At 36.1% G+C, this 23324-nt stretch overlaps 1 protein-coding gene across 6 annotated transcripts in view; it reads left to right on the forward strand.

The window, feature by feature from the left end:
- The window catches only part of BORA (BORA aurora kinase A activator), a 28666-nt gene that overhangs the window by 3549 nt on the left and 1793 nt on the right, over positions 1 to 23324 (forward strand). For 2 of the 6 annotated variants that reach the window (XM_063792195.1, XM_009427040.4), the window contains 7 exons: positions 6880 to 6961; positions 12427 to 12492; positions 13396 to 13452; positions 13872 to 14098; positions 14841 to 14973; positions 15398 to 16008; positions 22571 to 22702. In XM_063792195.1, coding sequence (XP_063648265.1) covers positions 6880 to 6961; positions 12427 to 12492; positions 13396 to 13452; positions 13872 to 14098; positions 14841 to 14973; positions 15398 to 16008; positions 22571 to 22702 — 1308 coding nt within the window. Of the gene's footprint in view, positions 1 to 210; positions 318 to 3885; positions 3932 to 6879; positions 6962 to 12426; positions 12493 to 13395; positions 13453 to 13871; positions 14099 to 14840; positions 14974 to 15397; positions 16009 to 22570; positions 22703 to 23324 lie in introns of all 6 variants that reach the window. The other 4 variants (XM_522681.8, XM_063792196.1, XM_009427039.4 and 1 more) reach the window with 4 other exon arrangements.

Here is a 23324-nt window from a genome sequence, read left to right on the forward strand (position 1 = left end):
CAAAGAGAGAGAGAGATACAATTAGGTCAGTTGATCGAATGTGATATGATTACCCTTTGCCATTTAATTTCATGGTAAAGTCAAATTTTAAAATATAAGCTTTAAAATATTTTCATATTATAACCATTCATATTATTTCTCACATAGGTTAGCATTTTGATGAACTATTTTAGTTTGCCTTTACTCATAAGCTCACTTTCTTTTGTTAAGACTCCAGGGAAATTTAGATGGTCTATTGATCAACTAGCTGTAATAAATCCTGTAGAAATAGACCCAGAAGATATTCATCGTCAAGCTTTATACTTAAGTCATTCTCGGTAAGTTTTCCTTTCTTGCTAAGTCTAATAACACTCTCAAGTGAAGAGAGGTAGGAAATTCTAAATGTTGAGTATTTTTCTATGTAAAGGTATCAGGGAGAAAAAATTTTGATGCAGATTTTTCCTATCTAAATGAATGAGTTCAAAGAACTACATTCAGAAAGATTTTCTTGCCAACAGTTCCAGACCTGAGTAGATACCTTTTTCTTTTACAAGTAACCTTTTCCCTCTGCTACTGAGGTGACAGCTCTGTACCCCTAGCACTCAGTTAAGAGAAGAACATTTTGAAATTGGCACTTTTCTACATGGTTGTGGCTTCTGCCATTAACTTGTTTCAGTTTGTCTTTTTGATGGTTTGGGGTAAAGCAAAATGCTGTTTCATTGTTATCTATGTTTGGGGAAACCTAAAACCCCCTTAAAGAGTTACGTAGGCATTGAATGGAAGGGTATCCATTAAGCAACAGAGCGGTTTTTTAGACATCATCCAACTGTAACAATTCACTTGGAATCTGAATTACATTTTCTAGAATTCTACATATCACCCAGTGCAGTCTTATTTGTTGATGTGTTGTTTAGGTTTCAAGGCACTAATGTACTGCAGATTTAGTTTTTTAATACAAAGTGTAAGGTCATATTATTCGTTTGTAGTTTTAGGGACTCTTGTTTATATGTTTTATAGTCTGATTTTTTAATATTTGAAAAAAATCAAATACATGGTATGACCAGATTTTAATTTGCTGTCCTAAGGTAGACATGTTGTTAGTCCAAAACAAAGGATAATCCTTTTCCCTTTGACTTAAGAATTCAGTCACACAACGTTGCACACATATTGAGATATTCTGGTAAATACTTACTGGCTTTTCTCCTCCATCTTCTCTTTGCTTGGTAACATGATGACCATTCACTCATAAAATTAATGTCCACCCAGACAGAGTGTTAATAGGAAGGGAATAGAAGGAGGATAAAGCATGAAAGGATTTTAACTTAAATTTAAATAATACCTTTGAGGCCAGGTGTGGTGGCTCACACCTGTAATCCCAGCATTTTGGGAGGCTGAGGCGGGCAGATCACTTGAGGTCATGAGTTCAAGACCAGCCTGGCCAACATAGTGAAACCCCATCTCTACTAAATATACAAAAACATTAGCCGGGCATGGTGGTGCACACCTGTAATCCCAGCTACTCGGGAGGCCGAGACAGGAGAATCGCTTGAACCCAGGAGGCAAAGGTTGCAGTGAGCTGAGATCATGCCATTGCACTCTAGCCTGGGGGACAGAGCGAGACTCCATCTCAAAAAAATAAAATAAATAAGTAAATAAATAATACCTTTGAAAGAGAAGGTGAGATGAATGTCTAAAAGCAAATGAGTCACAGTGACTAATTTTTTGTTTCACACGAACTTAATTATGCTTAATTATTTTGTCTCATTTCTTCAATATATTGAATGATGGACAATTATTATATTGATCAGTCAAGAAATACTTATTGAGTACTGTGAGGGACTGTAAGAAACACTGAAGAAGTACAAGATACTAAGAGTCAAGAGTCAAAAATATAATTAGACCAAAGTTGTAACAGAGTGCTTCTGTTCTTACTACTAAATGATATATTGTCTGCAAAGGTTTATAAAGATAATCTTGGTGTCTCTTAGTACATAGATTTATCATATAGAAGAATGGAAAAGAGTGGGAAAATATTATAATTTAATTTAATAATATAATTCAATGAATGGTTATGGCTTCTACCAAGGATAGTCAATATATTCTTCACAGAGCATCTCGTTTCATCCTTAGAAACAAGCAGTGTCTTTCAGTATCTCTTCTTACATATTAGCCTTCTACTTCAATTCTTCCCATCCTTTTCATGCCACCATCCACACAGAAAATTGTAACTGTAAAGCATACCAGTGTAAGCAGGTGAGTCTTGGCCATGTAGGTGACCAGTCCTGAGGTCCCCTCTCCTTTGCCACCCTGCAAAGGCTCAACATTCAGGCCACACCTATACCTATATGCATCATACTGGTGTTCAGTGGTATGCTGGTCAGGATGCTCTCCCCTGTATGACTTCTTAGAATCTTGTTTGATCTGACTCTAGAGTATTTGGCCACAGTGATTTTTACTGTTTCCAGCAATCACCTGAGTATTTCATGTTCTTGAAGTCCCTCTGATGAAGTAGCAAAAGGTTTCTGAATGCAGTAATCCTAGTTCAGAGCTTACTTGCTATTTGCTAAGCTTGTTATGTGCTGCCATTTTGACCATGATAAGATGAAGAGAACCATTGATAAGATGAAGGCCATTTTGTTATCCTCAAAATGGCTACTGTTCAAGCTGGGATATGTGGGTTGACACTGTAGTTTATTTTCTCATACTTCTCCCACTTGAAAAATCTACTTAATTTCTGAAATGTATACATTCTCATATAAGCTTTATTAAGCCATGAGCAAGTCTATATGTGAAAAAAAATTCACACCATGGAATACTATGCAGCCACAAAAAGCATGAGATTGCATCCTTTGCATGGACATGGATGCAGCTGGAGGCCATTATTCTTAGCAAACTAATACAGGAACAGAAAACCAAACCCCTCATGTTCTCACTTATAAGTGGGAGCTAAATGATGAGAGCATGTGGACATATAGAGGGGAACAGCACACACTGGGGCCTGGTGGAGGGTGAGAGGAGGGAGATCAGGAAAAATAACTGATGGATTCTAGGCTTAATACCTGGATGATTAAATAATCTGTACAACAAACCCCAATGACACAAGTTACCTGTGTAACCTGCATTTGTACCCCTGAACTTAAAATAAAAGTTAAAGAAAAAATTCTGAGACAAAATAATTTTAAATTGTAAAAAAAAAATATGTCTTACCAATTTACTGATGGAAGGCAAGGATTCTTTCCTGTAATGGAATAAAGAAGTGGTCCTAGAAAGCTAACTGCTGAGTCCTTGGCAAGTATATGCTTTGTGCTTGGACCCAAAATTTTATATTAAATCTTGTAGCTGAGAAGTTTATATTGCAGTAATTGCAGATTGTATCAAAGTGAAAAAAAAATTCATTTGGAAAAAATGTTATATTGTCAGTGTTTTATTTCAGATTTAATATTTTTGACTGTTTAGAACTGTGAACTATCCTCATCTATTTTACAGTAAAAGTTGATTCTAAAATTACTGCCACGATAAACGTGTTATAATTGAAGAGAAAAACTTTGGACAATTTTTAGATGTATGTTGAATTAAATACTTCTTAATTTGTATTAAGGGACAAAGTTTATCAAATTTATATTGTTAAAAGCAATTTAATATCAATGTAAGTCTTTTGAAATAAAGTATCATTGCATTCAAACTTTGAATGGAAAAGAGGGAGGTAAGCCTAATAGCTAACTGCTGAATTTCAGAATACTGCCATTTACTAAATGTTACAAGATACCACTAGTATTAATTATAAAGTGAGCTTAACATTTGCCAGTTTTCAATGAAGGGAGATTATTTATTTGAAAGGTTATTTTTTAAAATGTTCAATAAGCTTAAGTAATAGCATGGTTATTTTTCTTCTTTATCTTTGTATAGAATAGATAAAGATGTGGAAGACAAAAGACAAAAAGCCATTGAAGAGGTAACTTAAACTGTTACTGATCATTAAATCAGTTAAGGATCAATTCTGCATGTACATCACTTCTTTTAAAGACTTTCTTCAAATCCTTCACTGTCCTATCTCCCCTCCAAGCCCTTCGCAGTCCCATCTATATAAAGCACCCTTCTGTACTGTCCTAAGACCAATAATTTCCAGCTATCCCAGTACCTTGCATAGCACTTGTATACTATTGTAATGATCAGTTTAGTGTTTCTGTCCCCTAGACGCAATCTTTTTTGGCCAATACTGTACTTCATCCTTTCATTCTCAGGACCTAGCACAATTTGTCTTCCTTGTGCCTTCAAAATGTTGATTAGCACAAACTTTGTTTCAAGTTGGAGTTTATGTAGAGGAAGTCGAATATTCTCAGGCCTTCAGAATCTAGATTGGCATTGGGAATGGCTTTGTCTTTTTTTGTTAATACTTTGGATTTTTAAGATATTCATGAAATAAAATCTCTTACTGTTAAACAGCAAAGGTATATCATAATGTAGGCTTTTTAAAAAATAAAAATAATTAAGTTTTTTGCTTTTTTATGTCTGTTGAATTGCCTTTCTTAGCATCTAAATAAGGTTATTATTATTATTATTTTTTGTTTTTTGAGACGGCGTTTCGTTCTTGTTGCCCAGGCTGGAGTGCAATGGCGTGATCTCAGCCCACTGCAGTCTCCGCCTCCCAGGTTCAAGTGATTCTCCTGCCTCAGTCTCCCGAGTAGCTGGGATTACAGGCATGCGCCACCACACGCAGCTAATTTTGTATTTTTAGTAGAGACGGGATTTCTCCATCTTGGTCAAGCTGGTCTCGAACTCCCGACCTCAGATGATCCGCCTACCTTGGCCTCCCAAAGTGCTGGGATTACAGGCGTGAGCCACTGCGCCTGGCCCAGCATCTAAGTAAGGGTTACTTACCTTGTTCTTTCCTCAGAAAGTCTTTATGTGATGGCAGCATTTCTGATTTTTACTTTTCTGCCCCTCTAGCCCCCTCAACCCTCCTCTGTTCCTTAGCCGTACTTGGCTCTTCCGTACCACAAAAGACTGTGTTTACTCCTGCTAAACATTACCTACTTCTTCTTCTGTCTAGTAACTGCACAGTTTTCATTCTGACTCAATCACTTGGTTCTTCCCCACCTGAATATTCTCAGACTCTCAAAATTTCCAACATTTTGAAAAAATACTTTCTTTAAGAATCCTTAATTTTAAAGAGAAACCCAGCAGGTAAACTTAAGAAAATTTGTTTCTTTTCAATATATATTTTTGAAAATAGAAGAAACATATACATATAGTAAAAACAAAAAGAAAAAATATAAAGTAAAAAGCCTCCTGTTTCCCCATCCCACTTCATGAAGGTTATGACTATAACATTTCTTATGTGTACTTTCAGATTAATTTTACTTATTTAATAGCATATGTCCTTAAAATATTTTCGACAGATAGGATTATCATTCTCATACTATTATCGTTCTCATACTGCATCCTCCTTTTTTTGCTTCATGATTTTTCTTAGAAATTTTTGATAACCAGCATATACAGATTTTTACATTCTCTTAGCAACAGCATAGTTACCTAGCCCCTGTTGACAGATGTTTAAATTGTGTTTATTATTTTTCTGTCACAAATAATGCTGCAGTGATTTGTATATATATCTTTATATTCTTGAAATGGACTTAGTAAGTCAGAGGCTTTGTGAATTTTCAGTTTTGGTAGATTTTACCATATTGCCCTCCTAAAAGGTTATACCAGTTTATACTCCTGATTACAGTGTGACACTGCTTGATTTTCCATATCTCCAATATTGATTATTATCAGAATTCTTAATTTGTTCTACTCCTATTACTTTAAAAATGACCTTTTTTTTGTATTTCTTTACTTTTGAGTGAACTTATACATCACTTTGTAAGTTTATAGGTCCTTTAATTTTTTTTCTGGTAATTGTCTATATCTGCCCCAGTCCACCTTTAAAAAAAAAAAAAGAATCTTTTCCTCATAGATTCATGGGTAATTTAGTTAAGAAAATTAGCTCTTTGTCATATGTATAGCAAAATATGAAGAAAATATGTTTGGTTACTTGCAAAACCTAGGGAAGGGAAAATACTGTGTTAGAAATGAAAGAGGAAAGAAAAGTATCCAAATGCTCTATCTCATTTGAATATACTGGCCAGTAGTGTGCTGGTGAATGTTTAACAACTTGCTCTCTGGTCGTGGAAGGAGCACGATTTATAGCGATTCCTGCTATCCATAGTGTAAGTACTCCAACCATGGCCAATTTCAAGCTACTGATGTGACATCACTGAATGGGAAAGGAAGAATAGTGGCACACCATTATATGTAGGAATTCCACCATACAGATACAAAATACATTATTAACCTCAAGAGCATAGACATTGATAAATATATAAAATAATTAGCAAGTGGTGAGTTTTGAATATTTGTTACCTTTATTTTTAATATATTTAATTGTAAGTTTACATAATTTTATTTTTAATATTGGTTTTAACAACTGGTGCACAGAATTCTTGAAAATTTAATAATCAGATCTTGAGAGCCAGAACAAACAAGCCAGCTTCAGTGCCATCATTCATACTGGCCTACTTGCATGTCTCTGTCTTAATATATTCCTTCCCTTTTCATCCTTTTTTTTGTAACCCCATCAAAAAAACCTGGGAAAGAAATTTAAAATACTTTGTCTATGATTAATCCTCTTAGTTTAGTTTGCAAGTTTCAAATTTAACTGGTTGATTTGAAGTATTAAGATTCCTCTTTATATATACTTTAAATTTCTTCCATTTTTCCTTTGGTCATTTGTATTAAAATTTTTGCCTACAGTTATAAAGTTAGTATATGACATGTTTAATAATTACTTGGAAAAACACAGGTACCGTCTCACATTTTGGGTGGAATTTATGCCTAATTGTATGACTTTAATTTTCCTAGTTTTTCACTAAAGATGTCATCGTACCCTCTCCTTGGACTGATCATGAAGGGAAACAGCTTTCACAATATCATTCCAGTAAATGTGAGTGTACTAAAAATGATATGAATAGAAATCAAAAAAGTCGGTGAATATAAAGCAACATATCATGAAGTGCCAGTATATCTGCTTTGTAAGGAGCTTGCTTTAAAATTCTGGATAACATAGAATTTAACTCCTTTTAGGGTTAGAATTAAAAATTTGACTAAAATTTATTGAATTTTTTTTAGCTGTTATACTCTGAATTTAACTTTTTCTTCATGACTATTGTGAATGTCAGTTATAATGATGGTTATAGAGGATCCATAGATGAAGAAATAGTTGGCATTGAATATAGAGATGAGTTGTTAATGACTTTAGCAGTATTTTGAAGGTTAATATTTTAGATAAAACTGTAAATTGTGTTGCCTTTTGCTAATTTGCTGATTTCTTATAAAGGTAAAGAAAGGATGAAGACTTAATATGACCTCTGGGACAGTGTATTATTGCTGAGTATCTGCAAAATTAATAAGGAAATTAAAGGGCAAGCCAGTAAGCTAACAATTATCTTTCTACCTCCAGGCAATGGTTGTCATATATTTGTTCTCACTGCTCTTTGGGTTGTGAGGCAGTATTCAGGAATCACTTGTATATATGCATCCCTCATCACAGTGGAATTACACTGTCTATTGTAGTATACCTTAATTATGCTGTCAGTATAAGAGGGAATGTTTGTTCCTTTCTTTATCAAAAAACACAACATAATAATACAACAATAATAGGTAAGCTGGGTTAGTACTTTCTCTATGCCAGGACAGTGCTAAGTGCTTTCAGTAATTTCTTATAACTCATATGAAGTAGGTGTAATTATTGGCCCCATTTTATAGGTAAGAAAACCTAGTTTTAGAAAGATGAGAGCATTTGTCCAGGGTTACAGAGATGATAAAAGTGGGAAAACCTGAATTCAAAATTCTCAAATCAGATGCTGTATTCTTAGCCATTATGAATTAGTGGTAGCACGCAATAGTAGATGGAAATCTGGATTGTAAAACCTCCTACTTTTATAAACCAGAGAGGTGACCTTGATCAAATTATTCTATCTCTTTGTACCTCAGTCTTTTATTTGTGAAATAAAAGGATTGAACTAGAGTTGTCCATTTACATCCCCCCTAGCTCTAAAATTGTGTGTCCAAGGTGGCATTCTCATAGATACTAGTTTTTCACCCCCAGATTCTTTACTGTTGGATTTTTTCAACAGATGAATCAACCTTCTTAAGTGATTTTTTAAATAACATTTTTGTATTCCAAGTATCCTGTTTTAGTTCAAGTGATGCAGGATCAAGAAGATGCTTAAAAACACTTTAGACTCTTTGAAACCTAATCAAGCCCACGATAACAGTGCAGTGGTTAATAGGATAGACTCCAGAGCTGTGCTGTTTACTGTGTTGTTGGGAGACAATTCTCCATAGGCCTCACATTTCTGCACACCTTTCATGAAGTGGCATGGACAAGTTCTGTTCCAAACTATCTTTTCTAGGGTGTTTGTCTTGGAAGGTAGAGATAGTGTGTCCCACCAGAGCAGAGGGTAAGTTTGTTTTGCTGTCCAGTATAGTAAAGATGATGTCTCCCTCTGGAGCAGATTTGTTTGCAGTCTCTCTTAAAAGAATGGGATTTCCTAAGCTTGGGGTTCCTTAGCTATGGTGAAAACCCATTGTGTGTCCACCAGCCACCTGGGTATTTTAATTTAGAATCTTTTAAGATAGAGAGCACTCCTCCCATGATTAGGAGAGACACAAGATGGAAATAAAAATTTTATTACTTACAAGTCCTAGGGGTACACAGCATACCTGAACACCACACAGGGAGGTCAGGAAGAGAGAGAAAGGAACCCATGGGCCAACGCCTTTATTGGGTCCAGGGCATTATCCAAACAGAGTTTTAGTTGGTGGGTTTAAAGCAAGCAGGCATGCATTGAGGAGGTCACACAGTGACTGAGAGATAGTCACTGTGGCATGTCTGTGTAGTCCATGTGCGGTATGAGGGTTGGGGGGTCAGTCAGGTAGGCCATATGTAGATGGCCCATAGGGAGGTGGTTACCAGGAGGAATTTATATAAGGCAGATATCTGGATCAACCACATTGAGGTATAGAACTGGAAACTGTCGGGTGAATGAGCCCTGCTTTTTGTATGAGAAAGTCCAACTTGTATGCAGAATTATAAGAATTCACTGCACTGGACTGTTTCATGTCATCTTCTTGGCACTTGGGAGCAAAGGGAATTAATAGGAATGTTAAGTTCATGCTGCCTGCTGTGCTGAAAATAATAAAGTCCTTTATCTTTGCCCCCAGAAGCCTCATGTCTTTAGCCAGCACCAATGGAACTTTGACATGTTCACCTGTTAGTTGCCAAGTTGGGTAGAATCTTAGACCCTTTATAGTTCTTGACAGTTGTGGCCACGTGTGACTATTTAAATTTAAAGTTAAATTTAAAAATGGAGTTCCCCATTCACAATATTCACATTTCAGGTGCTCAATAGCCATGTGGATATCGAGTAGTATAGATAGAGAACATTTCCATCATCACAGAAAATGTTCTATTGGATGCTACTTTAGGGCCAAGGTTGGCAGCCCTTAAGTGTAAAGGATTCAATAATAAATACTTAAGCCTTTACTGACCACACAACCTCTGTTGGAACCACTCCACTCTACTGCCGTACCACAAAAGCAGCCGCTGACAATATGTAAATGAATGTGAGTGTGTACCAGTAAAACTGTATTTAAAAAAATAGGTGAAAGGCCAGATTTGCACCATGAACAATAGTTCGCTGACCCTTACTCTAGTGTAATATTATCTAGGTTTGAATTGTACCCAGTAAAGCTCACTAGCTGTGTGACTTTAGATGAGTTACTTAGCTTTTCTGTGCCTCAGTTTCCTTATCTATAAAATGATGGTTATTGTGGTACCTCTAAGATAATGTACCTAGCACATGGTGTTTGGTTATCTACCTAAAGATTAACAAATAAAATGGTGAATGAGGGGAAAAGTGGTTTTGTTTATACATGTTAGCTTGTGCTGGTAGCATTTACTATTATTAATATTTATGCAGCAAGGTGCTTCAGTGCATATCCTCATGTGTTTTTATTTATGGACTTGAGTGAGAATTTCCCTGGGATACATACGCAGGTAGAGGATTTCTGAGTTATAGAGTATATCTTTACCTAATCTGACTACACAGTATTAGAGTGCTCTCTAGAATATCTGCACAGTCTGCACAGCCCCAGCAGTCCCTAGGGTTCCTGTGTCCCAGCATCCCTGCCTGACCTTGGCATTATCCAGCTTTTACATCTTTGCCTTTCCTATAGGTTATTTGACATTCTAAATGATTGTTTCAGTTTTCTTTTTGTCTTCATAGACTAATGACCTTTTACATTTCATAGAAAATGTCTATTTGTAATTCATTGATATGTTTCAATTGGAGTTGCTAACCTTTTTTTTTCCTGTTAATTTCTAAGATACCTTACATATTGTGGTTATATTGGTCTTAAACATTTCAAATGTTATCTCCCATTCTGTCATATGTATGCTACTCTTTGTTCTTGATATCCTGGGTTGCATAGAAATTTTTATTTTGGTGCAGTCAAATCCATCGATTTTTTTTTTTTTCCTCATTTGATTGTGGTCTTAAACTTGTCTAAGCCCTTCTAGGGGAAGCAACCAAAACACTTGGAATAGAGTTGAAAAGTGATGTGATAATGTTGCTGTAGGTGTCTTTCTGGTCTGAGGAAGGCAAGAAAGGCATGCTGGCAGAAGATAAAATTTAAGCTGAGATTTGAGTTAGACTCTTGGAATGCAGGGGAGAAAAGGCAGGGAGGAGAGAGCATAAGATAATACCTAGAGATGAGAGAGATACCTGTTTCTTGTTTGTTTGTTTTAGGTACTCAAATAATATTTAATTAGATGGCAACCATGCTAGAGAAAGAGACATGGTTTTGAAAGGCTTTGTAAGCCATTGAGGTGTTTGGATTTTATCCTAAAGACTATTGCAGGGTTTTAGGCAGAGAGAGTATTGATTACATCTGCCTTATAGAAGGTCACTCTGCATGCAGTGACAAAGTCATCTGCATCCAAAATTTTCTTTATTTACCCGTTTTGATAGTATTTCACAGGGAAATTTAATTTATTCAGCAACCCACTTACCCATTTTAAAATTTAGAATTGTTAGGTTACTACACTCTATTTTGTCATTTTATTTTAGAATTCCTGAGTTGTTTCTGGTTTTGGGGGGAGGGGGGGTTTGTTTGGTCCCCTTGCTTTTTCTTCCTTTTATCTTACTTATATTAGTCTTTTTGAAATGGTTTTGGTTTTTGAGTTTTTTTAATCTGGTGATTTTTCAATTTATAAAACTTTAGAGTTAAAATAATTTGCACCCATATTTTTAACTCTTCTTGTGAAAGAAACTATATGGTTTTATTGATCAAATTTCAGGTTTTGTCAAAATAATCTGGCATTTTAATCTGTTGAGGACATTGAGGGTAGCTAAAAGGTATCCCTAACCTTTTAAGGTTGACGTCATGAAGAGTAATCATCATTTCCTTAAAAAAAAAACATTACTTTGGGATTCATCAGTCCTACTACTGGGTATATATCCAAAGGAACCAAAATTACTATTTCAAAGAGATACCTGCACTCTCATATTTATTGCTGCATCGTTAATCACAACAGCCAAGATATGGAGTCAACCTAAGTGTCCATCAACAGATGAATGGACTTTTTAAAATGTGATATATACACACACACACACACACACAATGGAATACTATTCAGGCTTAAAAAAGAGGAAATTTTGCCATTTGTGACAACATGTATGAATCTAGAGGACATCATGCTAAGTGAAAAAAGCCAGCCACAGAAAGACAAATACTGAATGATTTCACTTATATGTAGAATCTAAAAAAGTCAGACTCTTAGAAGTAGAGAATAGAGTGGTGGTTACCAGACGGTAGGGAGGAGGGGTGGTGGGGGAGATGTTGGTCAAAGGGTACAAAGTTTCAGTTAGACAGGAGGAATAAGTTCTGGTGATCTGTTGCACAGCCAGGTAACTATAGCTGATAATGAGGTATCATATAGTTCAAAATTGCTGAAAGTGGATTTTAAATGTTCCCACCACAAAGAAAAGTATTTGAGGCAATGGATATGTTAATTAGCTTGATTTGCTCTTGTCATAGTGTATACATGTATTGAAACATCACATTGTACCCCATAAATGTATACAATTATTTAAAGAAAAATGTAAAAAAAAATATTGCTTGGTGACTCCTTATTTGCTGTGGTAATCCTTTAGTTTTATCCTTGTATTCCCTCAAAGGTAAAAAAATAATAGAAACATACCAAAATATATACTTATATATGCAGATTTTTTTTAATGTTGCAAAATAAGTTTCCACTTTCTTAATTTTTTACTTTGGAAAAAGTAATGCTAAAGCAAATGAAGAGTATACAACATAGGATTTTTCACTTAAAATGTCTTACAGGCACTAACATAAATAGTGACTCTCCAGTTGGAAAAAAGCTGACCATACATTCTGAGAAAAGCGATGGTGAGTATGAACACAATTTGAAAAGAAGTATGTTCCATATTAAGCTACATTGGATTCTAAACCCAGTTCAGGTAGTAACACTTTACTCTGGAATTGAAATTGTTTCCTTTTTTTTTTTTTTAATTTATTTTTATTTTTTTGAGACAGGGTCACACTCTGTCACCCAGGCTGGAGTGCAGTGGCACAATCAAGAGCTCATTGCAACCTTGACTTCCCGTTGACTTCCCGAGCTCCAGTGATCCTCCCACCGCAGCCTCCTCAGTAGCTAGGACTACAGGCACCCGCCACCACACCTGGCTAATTTTTGTATTTTTTTGTAGAGACAGCATTTCGCCATGTTGCCCAGGCTGGTCTCGAACTCCTGGGCTCAAGCGATCCGCCCACTTTGGCCCCCCAAAGTGCTAGGATTACAGGCATGAGCCACCAAGCCTGGCCTGTTTGGATTTTTTCAATGAGCTACATAATAACCATATGAGAGCTGACCTTTAAAAACAAGTATAGTAGAACAGATGCATCCAGCCATGTTTTAGAAATAGCACTAGTGTTTTGTTTTCTTGTTCAAAGCATGTGAATTGATTTCTGGTCTTGGAAAGCATTCTTTTGGAAATTGGTTAATGTGAGAAATCTCCCCCCAGATATAGGCTGGCTTCCTTTTCAAGTGCCAGTACCAGAGCCAGGAGTTAACTTTTACTATTAACACGTTTACACCAGTTGCGGAGAGTGTGGGAAACCACTTCTAGAAAGGTGGCAGGGTATGTAATAGAATGCAGAAATGAATAATTCCATTTGGCTGGAACATCACGGGGAGATGATTGACTGGGCAGCACATGCTGAATTGTATAGTGTATACTTTCATTGATTTATCCCATGTTTGAATTTGTTTATTTATTTGCTTGTTTCCAGCTGCTTGTCAGACATTGCTGTCTCTTCCTGTGGATTTTAATTTAGAAAATATATTAGGTAAATACTGTATTTGTTTAAACTTTTAAAAACTTGAACCAAAGGTTTTGTTTGGCTGGCTTTTTGTAAATGGTAACATGGGAAATATGTGGCAGTGCCTCTTTCTAAAGAAGTGGGGAAACTGCCCTGAAATTTCTCTTTTTCTTGAACATGGTTTGAACTAGCCTTATTATCATAGTGAACTTTATTACTATAGACAGAAACTATAAACATTTTATTGATATTATACTAACAATGTAGCACTTAAAAACTAAGGAATAATTTAAGATGTAAAACATCACATATGCAATTAAACTTTGCCCTCTTTTTGGGAAAAAATTCAAACATAGTGCATGCTGGCTTCTTAAAAGTTGAGTAACAGAAGTATAATTGCCCTTTAAAATGACTAGCTTTGCCTTTTCTCCTATTATTAAATATAGGTGACTATTTTAGAGCTGATGAATTTGCAGATCAATCTCCTGGAAACCTCAGTTCTTCATCCCTCAGAAGAAAGCTGTTTTTAGATGGGAACGGAAGCATCTCCGACTCCTTACCTTCGGCTTCTCCCGGAAGTCCTCACAGTGGTGTTCAAACATCACTAGAGATGTTTTATTCAATAGATTTGTCTCCTGTAAAGTGTAGGAGCCCCTTGCAGACACCAAGTTCGGTGAGAAGTATACTAAAAAGCAGTTGGCTAATATGCTGTCAAGCTTGAACCCACATTTTGTTGTTGTTCTATCTTAGGCTTTCAGTAGCCTGAAGCCATGGTTTTTGGTTTCTGTCTCTAGTAAATAAGTGGAAAAGAGGGATGAGGAAGGGCCTTTACTGGCCTAACCAGAAACAGAAACTAAGAACTCATGACTGTATTCTCTCCTTTGGACACCCCTGTGAGCTGCCCAGATTGCTTTCAGAAGGAGGGATGGTTGTCTTTTGAGTATTATGCTTCACAGAAACTAACTCTAGTTCATATGTTATCATTAGTCATAGGGATGTTTTAGGTCAGACTCTTCAATTTTGTATTTAGATATGTACAGGATGACCAGATTTATCATGAGTCTCAAGGAAATTCAGCATAGGTTATTTACTAAAGTGTGTGAGATTTACAGTATAATACAACTGGCTTGGCATTAATAAATTATTTAAAAATTTTTCACAGATGGTTGCTTAGTGTGAAACTTAATGGTTTGTTCAAATACAATGTGTTTATATTTTGACTAACATATTTGATACTATTTCAGAATTTTTGTAGCAATCTTCTTAGTTGTCTTTGTTGCAAGGTGTCTTTTGGTGGTTCTTGTGAACTATTACTAGTTTATAAGTGTGTTTTGAAGACCATGATAAATAGCATGCAGCATAAGAGTTAAGGAAGAGAACCATATACATTTATTTACTATTTAATTTTATTACAGGGGCAGTTTTCTTCTAGCCCTATTCAGGCTAGTGCAAAAAAATACAGCTTGGGAAGCATAGCTAGTCCTTCGCCTATTTCTTCACCCACTTTCTCACCAATTGAATTTCAGATAGGAGAGACTCCACTCTCAGGTATGTCTCATAATAAAATACCTAGTTAAAAGTTTTATACTATCAATATTTGCTATTAGAGATGTTCTTTTAATTTGTCTTAATGATAGAGCTCAAAATGATCACTAACCTTCTAACATTTAGGAACTTTGATTTTTAAATAAAAGAACAGTTTACCTTCAAAGGCTGGAATTCTCACCAGTTTGTACTGTAGTGTTAAATATAGTTACTTTAATTAGCAATATTTACATCAAACACTATCAAAGGAAATTTAGCAATTTCCATTTGTGCTATTGTTTTTGACATCACAATTTCACTTTGGTAAACAACACAACTGTTACAGAAATGCAGTTTTTCCTGGCATGAAACATGATTACCATTTAGTAGTGACTTTTCCATTTTCATGTTTTTATGATGTGATTTTTTTTCCCTTCCCACCTTTCAGAACAAAGGAAGTTTACTGTTCATTCTCCTGATGCTTCATCTGGAACAAATTCTAATGGGATAACTAATCCGTGTATCAGAAGTCCTTATATAGATGGCTGCTCGCCAATTAAAAATTGGTCTCCTATGAGACTTCAGATGTATAGTGGTGGTACTCAGTATCGGACCTCAGTGATTCAGATACCTTTTACTCTTGAGACTCAAGGTGAAGATGAGGAAGATAAAGAGAATATTCCTTCCACAGATGTCTCATCACCAGCCATGGATGCTGCTGGAATACACCTGCGGCAGTTTAGTAATGAGGCTTCTACCCGTGGTACACATTTGGTTGTGACTGCCATGTCTGTTACACAAAATCAGTCAAGTGCTTCTGAGAAAGAATTAGCACTGTTGCAGGATGTTGAAAGGGAGAAAGACAATAACACTGTGGATATGGTTGATCCTATAGAGATAGCAGATGAGACCACTTGGATTAAGGAGCCGGTTGATAATGGCAGTTTACCCATGACTGATTTTGTAAGTGGCATTGCCTTCAGTATTGAAAACTCTCATATGTGCATGTCACCTCTTGCTGAAAGCAGTGTCATTCCTTGTGAAAGCAGTAACATTCAGGTAAGGTATTTAATATTCTATAGCCCCTTCCTCACTGCCTTGGTGTTCTTTATCCTTTCTAAGATTATAGTATAAGAAAGATAATGGATTAAACATGAGGACTATAGTATTATATAATATTTTTTAAAAATATTAATACCAAGTGATATGAGAAGAGTAAATTTATTTTAATTATGACAGATAAGGCATATTTTATATTCACATTAACTGATATTTGTGTGGAGTAGGAAAAGGTAAGAGCAGAAAAGAAATTAGCCTGCTCTAGAGAAATCAATCCTGCTAGAGTCAGGCAGGATTCATCACTGTTTCATGTGGATCCAGTCCCCCAAAACATGCAAGGTCTGGTATAGTATTTGCATTCTAAAAATAAAATCATTTTTGTTTTTCCTTTATGTGATTTAGGGGGGATAAACAGAGTTTAGAGCACTTGTTTTTTTTTTTGAGATGGGGTCTCACTCTCACCCAGGCTGGAGTGCAGTGGTGTGATCTTGGCTCAGTGCAACCTCCACCTTCTGGGTTCAGGCAATTCTCCTGCCTCAGCCTCCTGAGTAGCTGGGACTACAGGCGTGCGTCACCACACCTGGCTAATTTTTGTATTTTTGTAGAGATAGGATTTAGCTATGTTGGCCAGGCTGGTCTCGAACTCATGACCTCAGTTGATCCGCCCACCTCAGCCTCCCAAAGTGCTGGGATTACAGGCATGAGCCACCGCGCCTGGCCTTAGAGTTCTTTTATGTATGCATTTTTGTGCTTTTCTTTTAGAAACATGATTTATAGCAACATTTTTCATGAAATTATACATTTCCAATTTTGCAATGTCTCTGACAACAGGAAAACCTGATTCATTTAACAGATACGTATACTTCATAATTAGCACTTTGGAAAGGCATTTGTTCCATTCATTGTTGTGTTCTTTGAGCTGAGAATTTTGAAGGAACTTCTAAAGTCAGAAGGGGATAGCAATAACATCTAACACTAACGTAGCATTACTATGTGCCAAGTCCTATTCTGAGACCTTTACATGTTTTACTTTGTTGAATCTTTACAGCAATCCTGTGAGGTATGTGTACTATTATCCCTGTTTTACAGATGAGGAAACTGAGGGTCAGAGAGGTTAAGTAAATTACCTAAAGTTTCTATACAACTAGTAAGTGGAAGAGCTGAGATTTGATCCCAGCAGTCTGGCTTTAGAGTCCATGTTCTTTAATCCAAAAGTTAATACTGACTTATAATAATAGCTAATATGCACATAGTGTTTTGATATACCAGGCACTCTTCTAACCACTTTATTAATTCATTTAATTCTCACACCAACTCTATAAGGCTTTAGTGTTGTCAGTTTTGGCATGCTGAAGTTAAAACTCAGGGAAGGATTCTAAATGACCCAAAATTAAATATAGTATTTTGCTCATATTTTTATGCTTCTGTTGCCTATCCTGACTTACAGCTTCATTGCTCAAAAAAAATTATACTAGAATCACTTTTACATATTTTAGCTTCTCTAAAGTTGGTTTCATAAATAGAAAAAAGCACATATAGGCTTAAAAGTATATGCCTTAAAGGCATTGTTTGCTGCTTTTACTCTCTGCCTTTTTTCACTTTCTCTCTCTCTCTCTTTTTTTATATAGAGGAATTACAAAATACTTTTGTTGAAATACACCTTAATCATCATCTAATCCAACTAACCTTTGGAAGCCGTGGGTAGCATATTCTCCCATAATTGTAGTCACTACTAACTTGTCAAACTATCTATGCTTAATTACACTTGCAGGGCTATTCCATTCATTTTTTAACTTCTCTTACTATTACAACCTCTTCCTTCTATTGGGTAAAAATATGTTATGTGATACCCCCCAAGCAGTCTGTTTTACTCTCTGGGCCATAACATCATAATGTCTACTAAACATGTTTCATACATTACATTTCTGCCACATGGTTAGCTTTCTGCTAGCTTTCTGAGGAAGAGTACATTTCTAAAGACATTGCATGTCTGATCATGTGTCCGTCTCTCACATTTGAGAGTTCAGAAATGTCCTTCAGAGTTTGAAGGCATTGCTTCCATTTCAGTGAGAGATCTGAAGCTATTTCAGTGCTTAATCTTTTGTTTATGATCTCTTTTTATCCCCAACTCCCTGGACATGGATAGGCATTTTTCTTTGTCTACAGGGTTCTGAAATTTCAGTGATGTCCTTTAGCGCGGGTTTCTTTCCATCCATTATACTCTTCACTCAGAATGCCCTTACAGTCTGTAAACGTATTCCCCTCACTTCTTGGATCTTTTCTTGAATAATATCTTAGATTTCTCCTCTGCTGCTTCTAGTGTTCTCTCTGGAGCAACTTTTGATTCTCCAATTTCTAAAAATCTTTTTTTTTTTTAAATCTCCTTTTTGTTTGAATTTTTGGGCAATTTCCTCCAGTTTATATAATAACCTTTCTATTGAGTTTTTTATTTTCTACACTTTTGAAATGCGTTCGGTACTAATTTTAAAAGTCTGCAATGTGGCTGGCAAGGCTGGTCTTTCTACTCTCCAGCTTGTTTCCTTCATTCTCTGTTTAGGTCCCACTAGCTTTCCAAAGTTTTAAAAAGCCACGTTTTCTCTTGTTACAGGGCCTTTTTGCACATGCTATGTAGCATTTCTATCCCATTTTACTTAGTTAACTCCTATTTATTTTTTTCATTGACAACTTATTGATTACATCCTCAAGCCTTCCCAGATCACATTAGCCAGGCCAGACCTCATTATATGCTTTCATGATTCCATGCACATTTTGCATTCTTTCCAATCAGACCACTAATGCAGCAGTCATGCATGTTTTTATCCCCAGTGCTTATTAAAAAGAACCCGTCACGTAATAGCCGCTCATTAAATATTTGTGTAACAAAAACAGAACGAATGCGTAGGTTAAGTTCAACCAGAGGGATGGTATTTACTGAGAGTAACAGGGAGCCAGGATTTGGAACTCTGAGGAAGAATTGAGAGGGATCAGGTAAAGGAAGTACAGCCCCTGAAGGAGACTGAAAAGAACCAGCCAAAGAGGAGAAAGGGACACTTAGAAAGCACAGTGTTATGAAGCATTTTAAGCAGGAAAGAATGGTTAGCATTGCCAAAATTGGAGCAAGCAACACTGGGCTTGAAAAGGGGCTAATGGACTAATAAGAAAAGTAATTAATAACTGAACAGCCTCAAGGTGAATGGAAGGAAGGTTAAAGAAGAAGTAATGAAATAACGTGTGTAGATAACTCTGGAGTTTAGTTGTGAAGGGAAAGAAAATGATACCTAGAGAAGAGCATCAAAGTCAGATCTTTTTGTAGTTTGCTTTTTTACTTTGTTTTTACTTAACCCATTTATGCCTAAGGTTGCAATTTTTTGAAGTTTCGCAATCAGACCTTGGCGATGACCTTGAACAACAGGATATAAGTAACTCCCACATGCTTAGTGTTCCAGTAATGGAACACAGAAGAAACAGCATACAGCATTTAAATGAAGACAAGAGGGAGAAGATTTTTAAAAACTAGGAGTTGGGCAGCATAATTATTAATATAATTATTAATAGGTATCAGTCACATGTCCTTTTCAAGTACCAGAGACCATGCCAAGCATTTTACAGTCAGAAGCTAATCCCTGTAATACCTTACAGATATAATAGATATCGTCATCTGTCAAATGGTGATCTGTTTTATAAATGAGGGAACTGAGGCATGCAAGAGGGGGTAGAATCTAGAACCCTGATAGGAGTAGCCGCAGTAACTCCTCCATGTTTAAAGGAGGGCAGGGTGCCAGGATGGGTGTGGGTGCAAATGCATTTAGTTGAGGCGCGAGCATGGCATTAAAGAACATGGGCTTGGGAAACCGTAATGGCAGATTGGCAGATTTCAGTTTATAGCCCAGCTCTGTTAGCTTTATAAATCCCAGAAAGTGACAGTTTCTTTCAGCTTGTTTCCTCTTCTTTAAATGGGGATAATAATAGGATTACAGGATATTAGCATGATCATTGTGATTAATATAAGTAAACAGTGCCTGAACACTGTTGGTGGGAATATGAATTAGTACAGCTATTATGGAAGTTCCTCAAAAAACTAAAAATAGAACTACCATGTGATCCAGCAATCCCACTAGTAGGTATATATCCAAAGGAAAGGAAATCAGTATGTCAAAGAGATACCTGTACTCCAGTGTTTATTGCTGCACTATTCATAATAGCCAGAATATGGAATCACCCTAAGTGTCCACTAATAGATGAATGGATAAAGAAAATGTGGTATATATACACAATGGAATACTATTCAGCCATAAAAAATAATGAAGTCCTTACATTTGCAGCAACATGGATGAACTGGAGGACATTAAGTGAAATAAGCCAGGCACAGAAAGATAAATACCACATGTACTCCCTCATGTGGAAGCTAAAAAGGTTGATTTCATAGAAGAGTATAGAATAGTGGTAGGTAGTAGAGGATGGGAAGGGTAGGGGGAGCAGGGATAGGGAGAGGTTGGTTAATGGATACAAAAGTACAGCTTGATAGGAGGAGTAATTCTAGTGTTCTATAGCTCTATATGGTGAGTGTAATTAACAATTTATCGTATATTTTCAAATAGCTTGAAGAGCAGATTTTGAAAGTTCCCAACGCAATGATAAATGTTTGAGTTAATGGATATGCTAATTACCCCAATTTGATCATTACATATTGTAAACATATCAAAATGTCATGTACATCATAAATATGTGTAATTGTGTGTCAGTTTAAAATAATAATAAAAGCGAAAACATAAGTAGTAATGGAAGGCAAGGTCCTTTGAATGGTAACAAACAAGGGGGACTGAGAATGATGAGGGAAGGGCTAAAGTGCTGGGCCCAGATGTCAAGGAATGTTATCACAGGGCACAACTGTTGCCAATTGAAAGTTTTAAAAGACAATGACATCTGATTTATGCAGTAGAAAAATAAATTTAGTAACAAAGTGCATGTTAAATGACTGACATAGAGACACCATTTAAAGGCAGCATGACCCAACTGGAATATAAAGTTTGCAATTAGAACCAAGTTTGAATTAGAGTTCTTTTATTTCCAGGCTGTGGGATCTTAAGGCAAGATTTACATAGCAGTGAATAGAACATGACTTTTTAATTTTTGTCCCCTCATCCTTCTTAGCTATAAAGTGAGATTGATGCCTGCCTTGATGCCTGTGGGGGATAACAAGGTATCTGTTGCCTGGTTGGTACATATTAGGCATTGACATTAGCAGAAGTCTAGATGAGAGACAGTGAAGTCAGCCACCATCTCAACTTGGCTCTCATCGATCCTGCTCTTCCCATAGTGTGGGACAAACTCCCCGCATGCCTTACTTCCTGCTGTACTAATGAGTAACTCTTCCCTCCATATATATCCAGTTACATATTAGTATTGCATTATAAGCCAGCTATTTGGCAGTGATGAATATTAGAAGGAAGAGCTATTGGCAGAATCTCTGGGAGCAATCTGACATTTATATTTTTGATCAAGTAGCTATTGAATGATAGCAGAACAAGGCTTTTCCCCAAAAATGTTACACATCACAAGGCTTTTGTTCTAATGGAACATGACCTCTAGTAGTAAGCAGATATGTATCCAGCCCTGAAAACTGGGAACATTTTTTCAGGATTATTAAGTGATAGAGTGCCGTTTCTAGGCTAGTCTGTACCTTTGTGAGGGAAACAAAATGACAGTCAGCTTTTTCCTTCCCTCTGATCCTAACTTGCAGGGAGGGCTTAAATGCAAAATGATTCCCTTGTGGATTGCTTTCTTTGGTGCTCAGCATTATACAGGTAAATGGAGCGTTGTGCAGTGAACAGAACCTGGACTTAGGTCTCACATCTTCATCACCTCATCACTGGATGACATTGTGAAAGTTAAGCTTTTTAAGCCTTAATTTCCTTCTCTAGTAAAGTATTAGGGTTGTTGAAAGGAGAAAAAAATATTAAATATATAGAGATAGTGCCTGGCCTTTTTAGACACTCAATAAATGTTTCCAAGCTGGAAGTTTGCTAGAATCTTTCTTTTTTGCTCTTTTGCACTGAAACAGTGTATCTTAGGATGCTACAATTTTTATTAACATGAAAAGCTGAACTAACATCTAGAGCCATTATATATGTGGCATTATTGTGAACAACTAGGTGTAAATATAATATAATCCACTTTTTTAAAGGCAGCATGCCTCAAGCCATTTAGAGACAAGCCTGGAAAATGCATTGGAAGGTGAAGTTAGTTGTAATACTCATTTTTGTCTACTAGGTACGATCACAAAATAACAGGAAAGCATTTTGTCACTAGGCTGTTCACTGATTCTTAAGGAAGTTACAAGATATATTTCATTGGAAGGAATTGTAAAATGACTACAATAATCAGTACTATGCAGAACTACCTTTTATATTTGTGCATTACTTTTGAATTTTGTTCAACATGATCAATATTACATGTTAGGATCATTCAGATGTAGTGAATGAGAGTTTATAGTGGTTTACTTATTTAAATATTTGACTTTTAAGTTCCTCACAATATATTTTTTTCTTTTTTCTCCTGTCAGATGGATAGTGGCTATAATACGCAGAATTGTGGAAGCAATATTATGGATACAGTTGGGGCAGAAAGTTACTGCAAAGAAAGTGATGCACAAACATGTGAAGTTGAGAGTAAATCTCAAGCATTTAATATGAAGGTACAGAGAAAATATAGTGAAAGCTTAATATTGTTTAGATTAGAAATATAAAATAATTTTGATTATTAGACAATAGTACTATTGAGAAACTATATGAAATTTAAAACACTAAAAGGTAAGCCTGTTTTCTTAACATCCAATAACCTTTAAATATTTTGGTTACTCTGAATACACGAGTATCTTACATACTACAAAGTGTGCAAAGGTAGCGTATATTTGATGAGGGCATTTACTGAACCTTCCAGGTGGTGGTTATATATTCATACTTGAAGAAACTCATCATAATTTCAGGCACTAGTCAGGACAGTCTTTAATTTTATATGCCAATTTTTTTTGCATTTTATTTTTTTGTAGAGACAGGGCCTGCTGTGTTGCCCAGGCTGGTCTCAAACTCCTGGTGTCAAGCAGTCTTTCTGCCTCAGCCTCGCAAAGTGCTGCGATTACAGGCATGAGCCAACATGCCCAGCCTTGTATGCCGTTTCTGCCCTTTCTTTTTTTCCTTTTTTTTTTTTTTTTTTGAGACAGGGTCTTACTCTGTCACCCGGGCTGGAGTGCAGTCGTAGAATCATAGATCACTACAGCCTTGAACTGCTGGGCTCAAGCAATCCTCCTGCCTCACCCT

This window comes from Pan troglodytes, chromosome 14, assembly GCF_028858775.2.
Source record: "Pan troglodytes isolate AG18354 chromosome 14, NHGRI_mPanTro3-v2.0_pri, whole genome shotgun sequence".
Taxonomy (NCBI): domain Eukaryota; kingdom Metazoa; phylum Chordata; class Mammalia; order Primates; family Hominidae; genus Pan; species Pan troglodytes.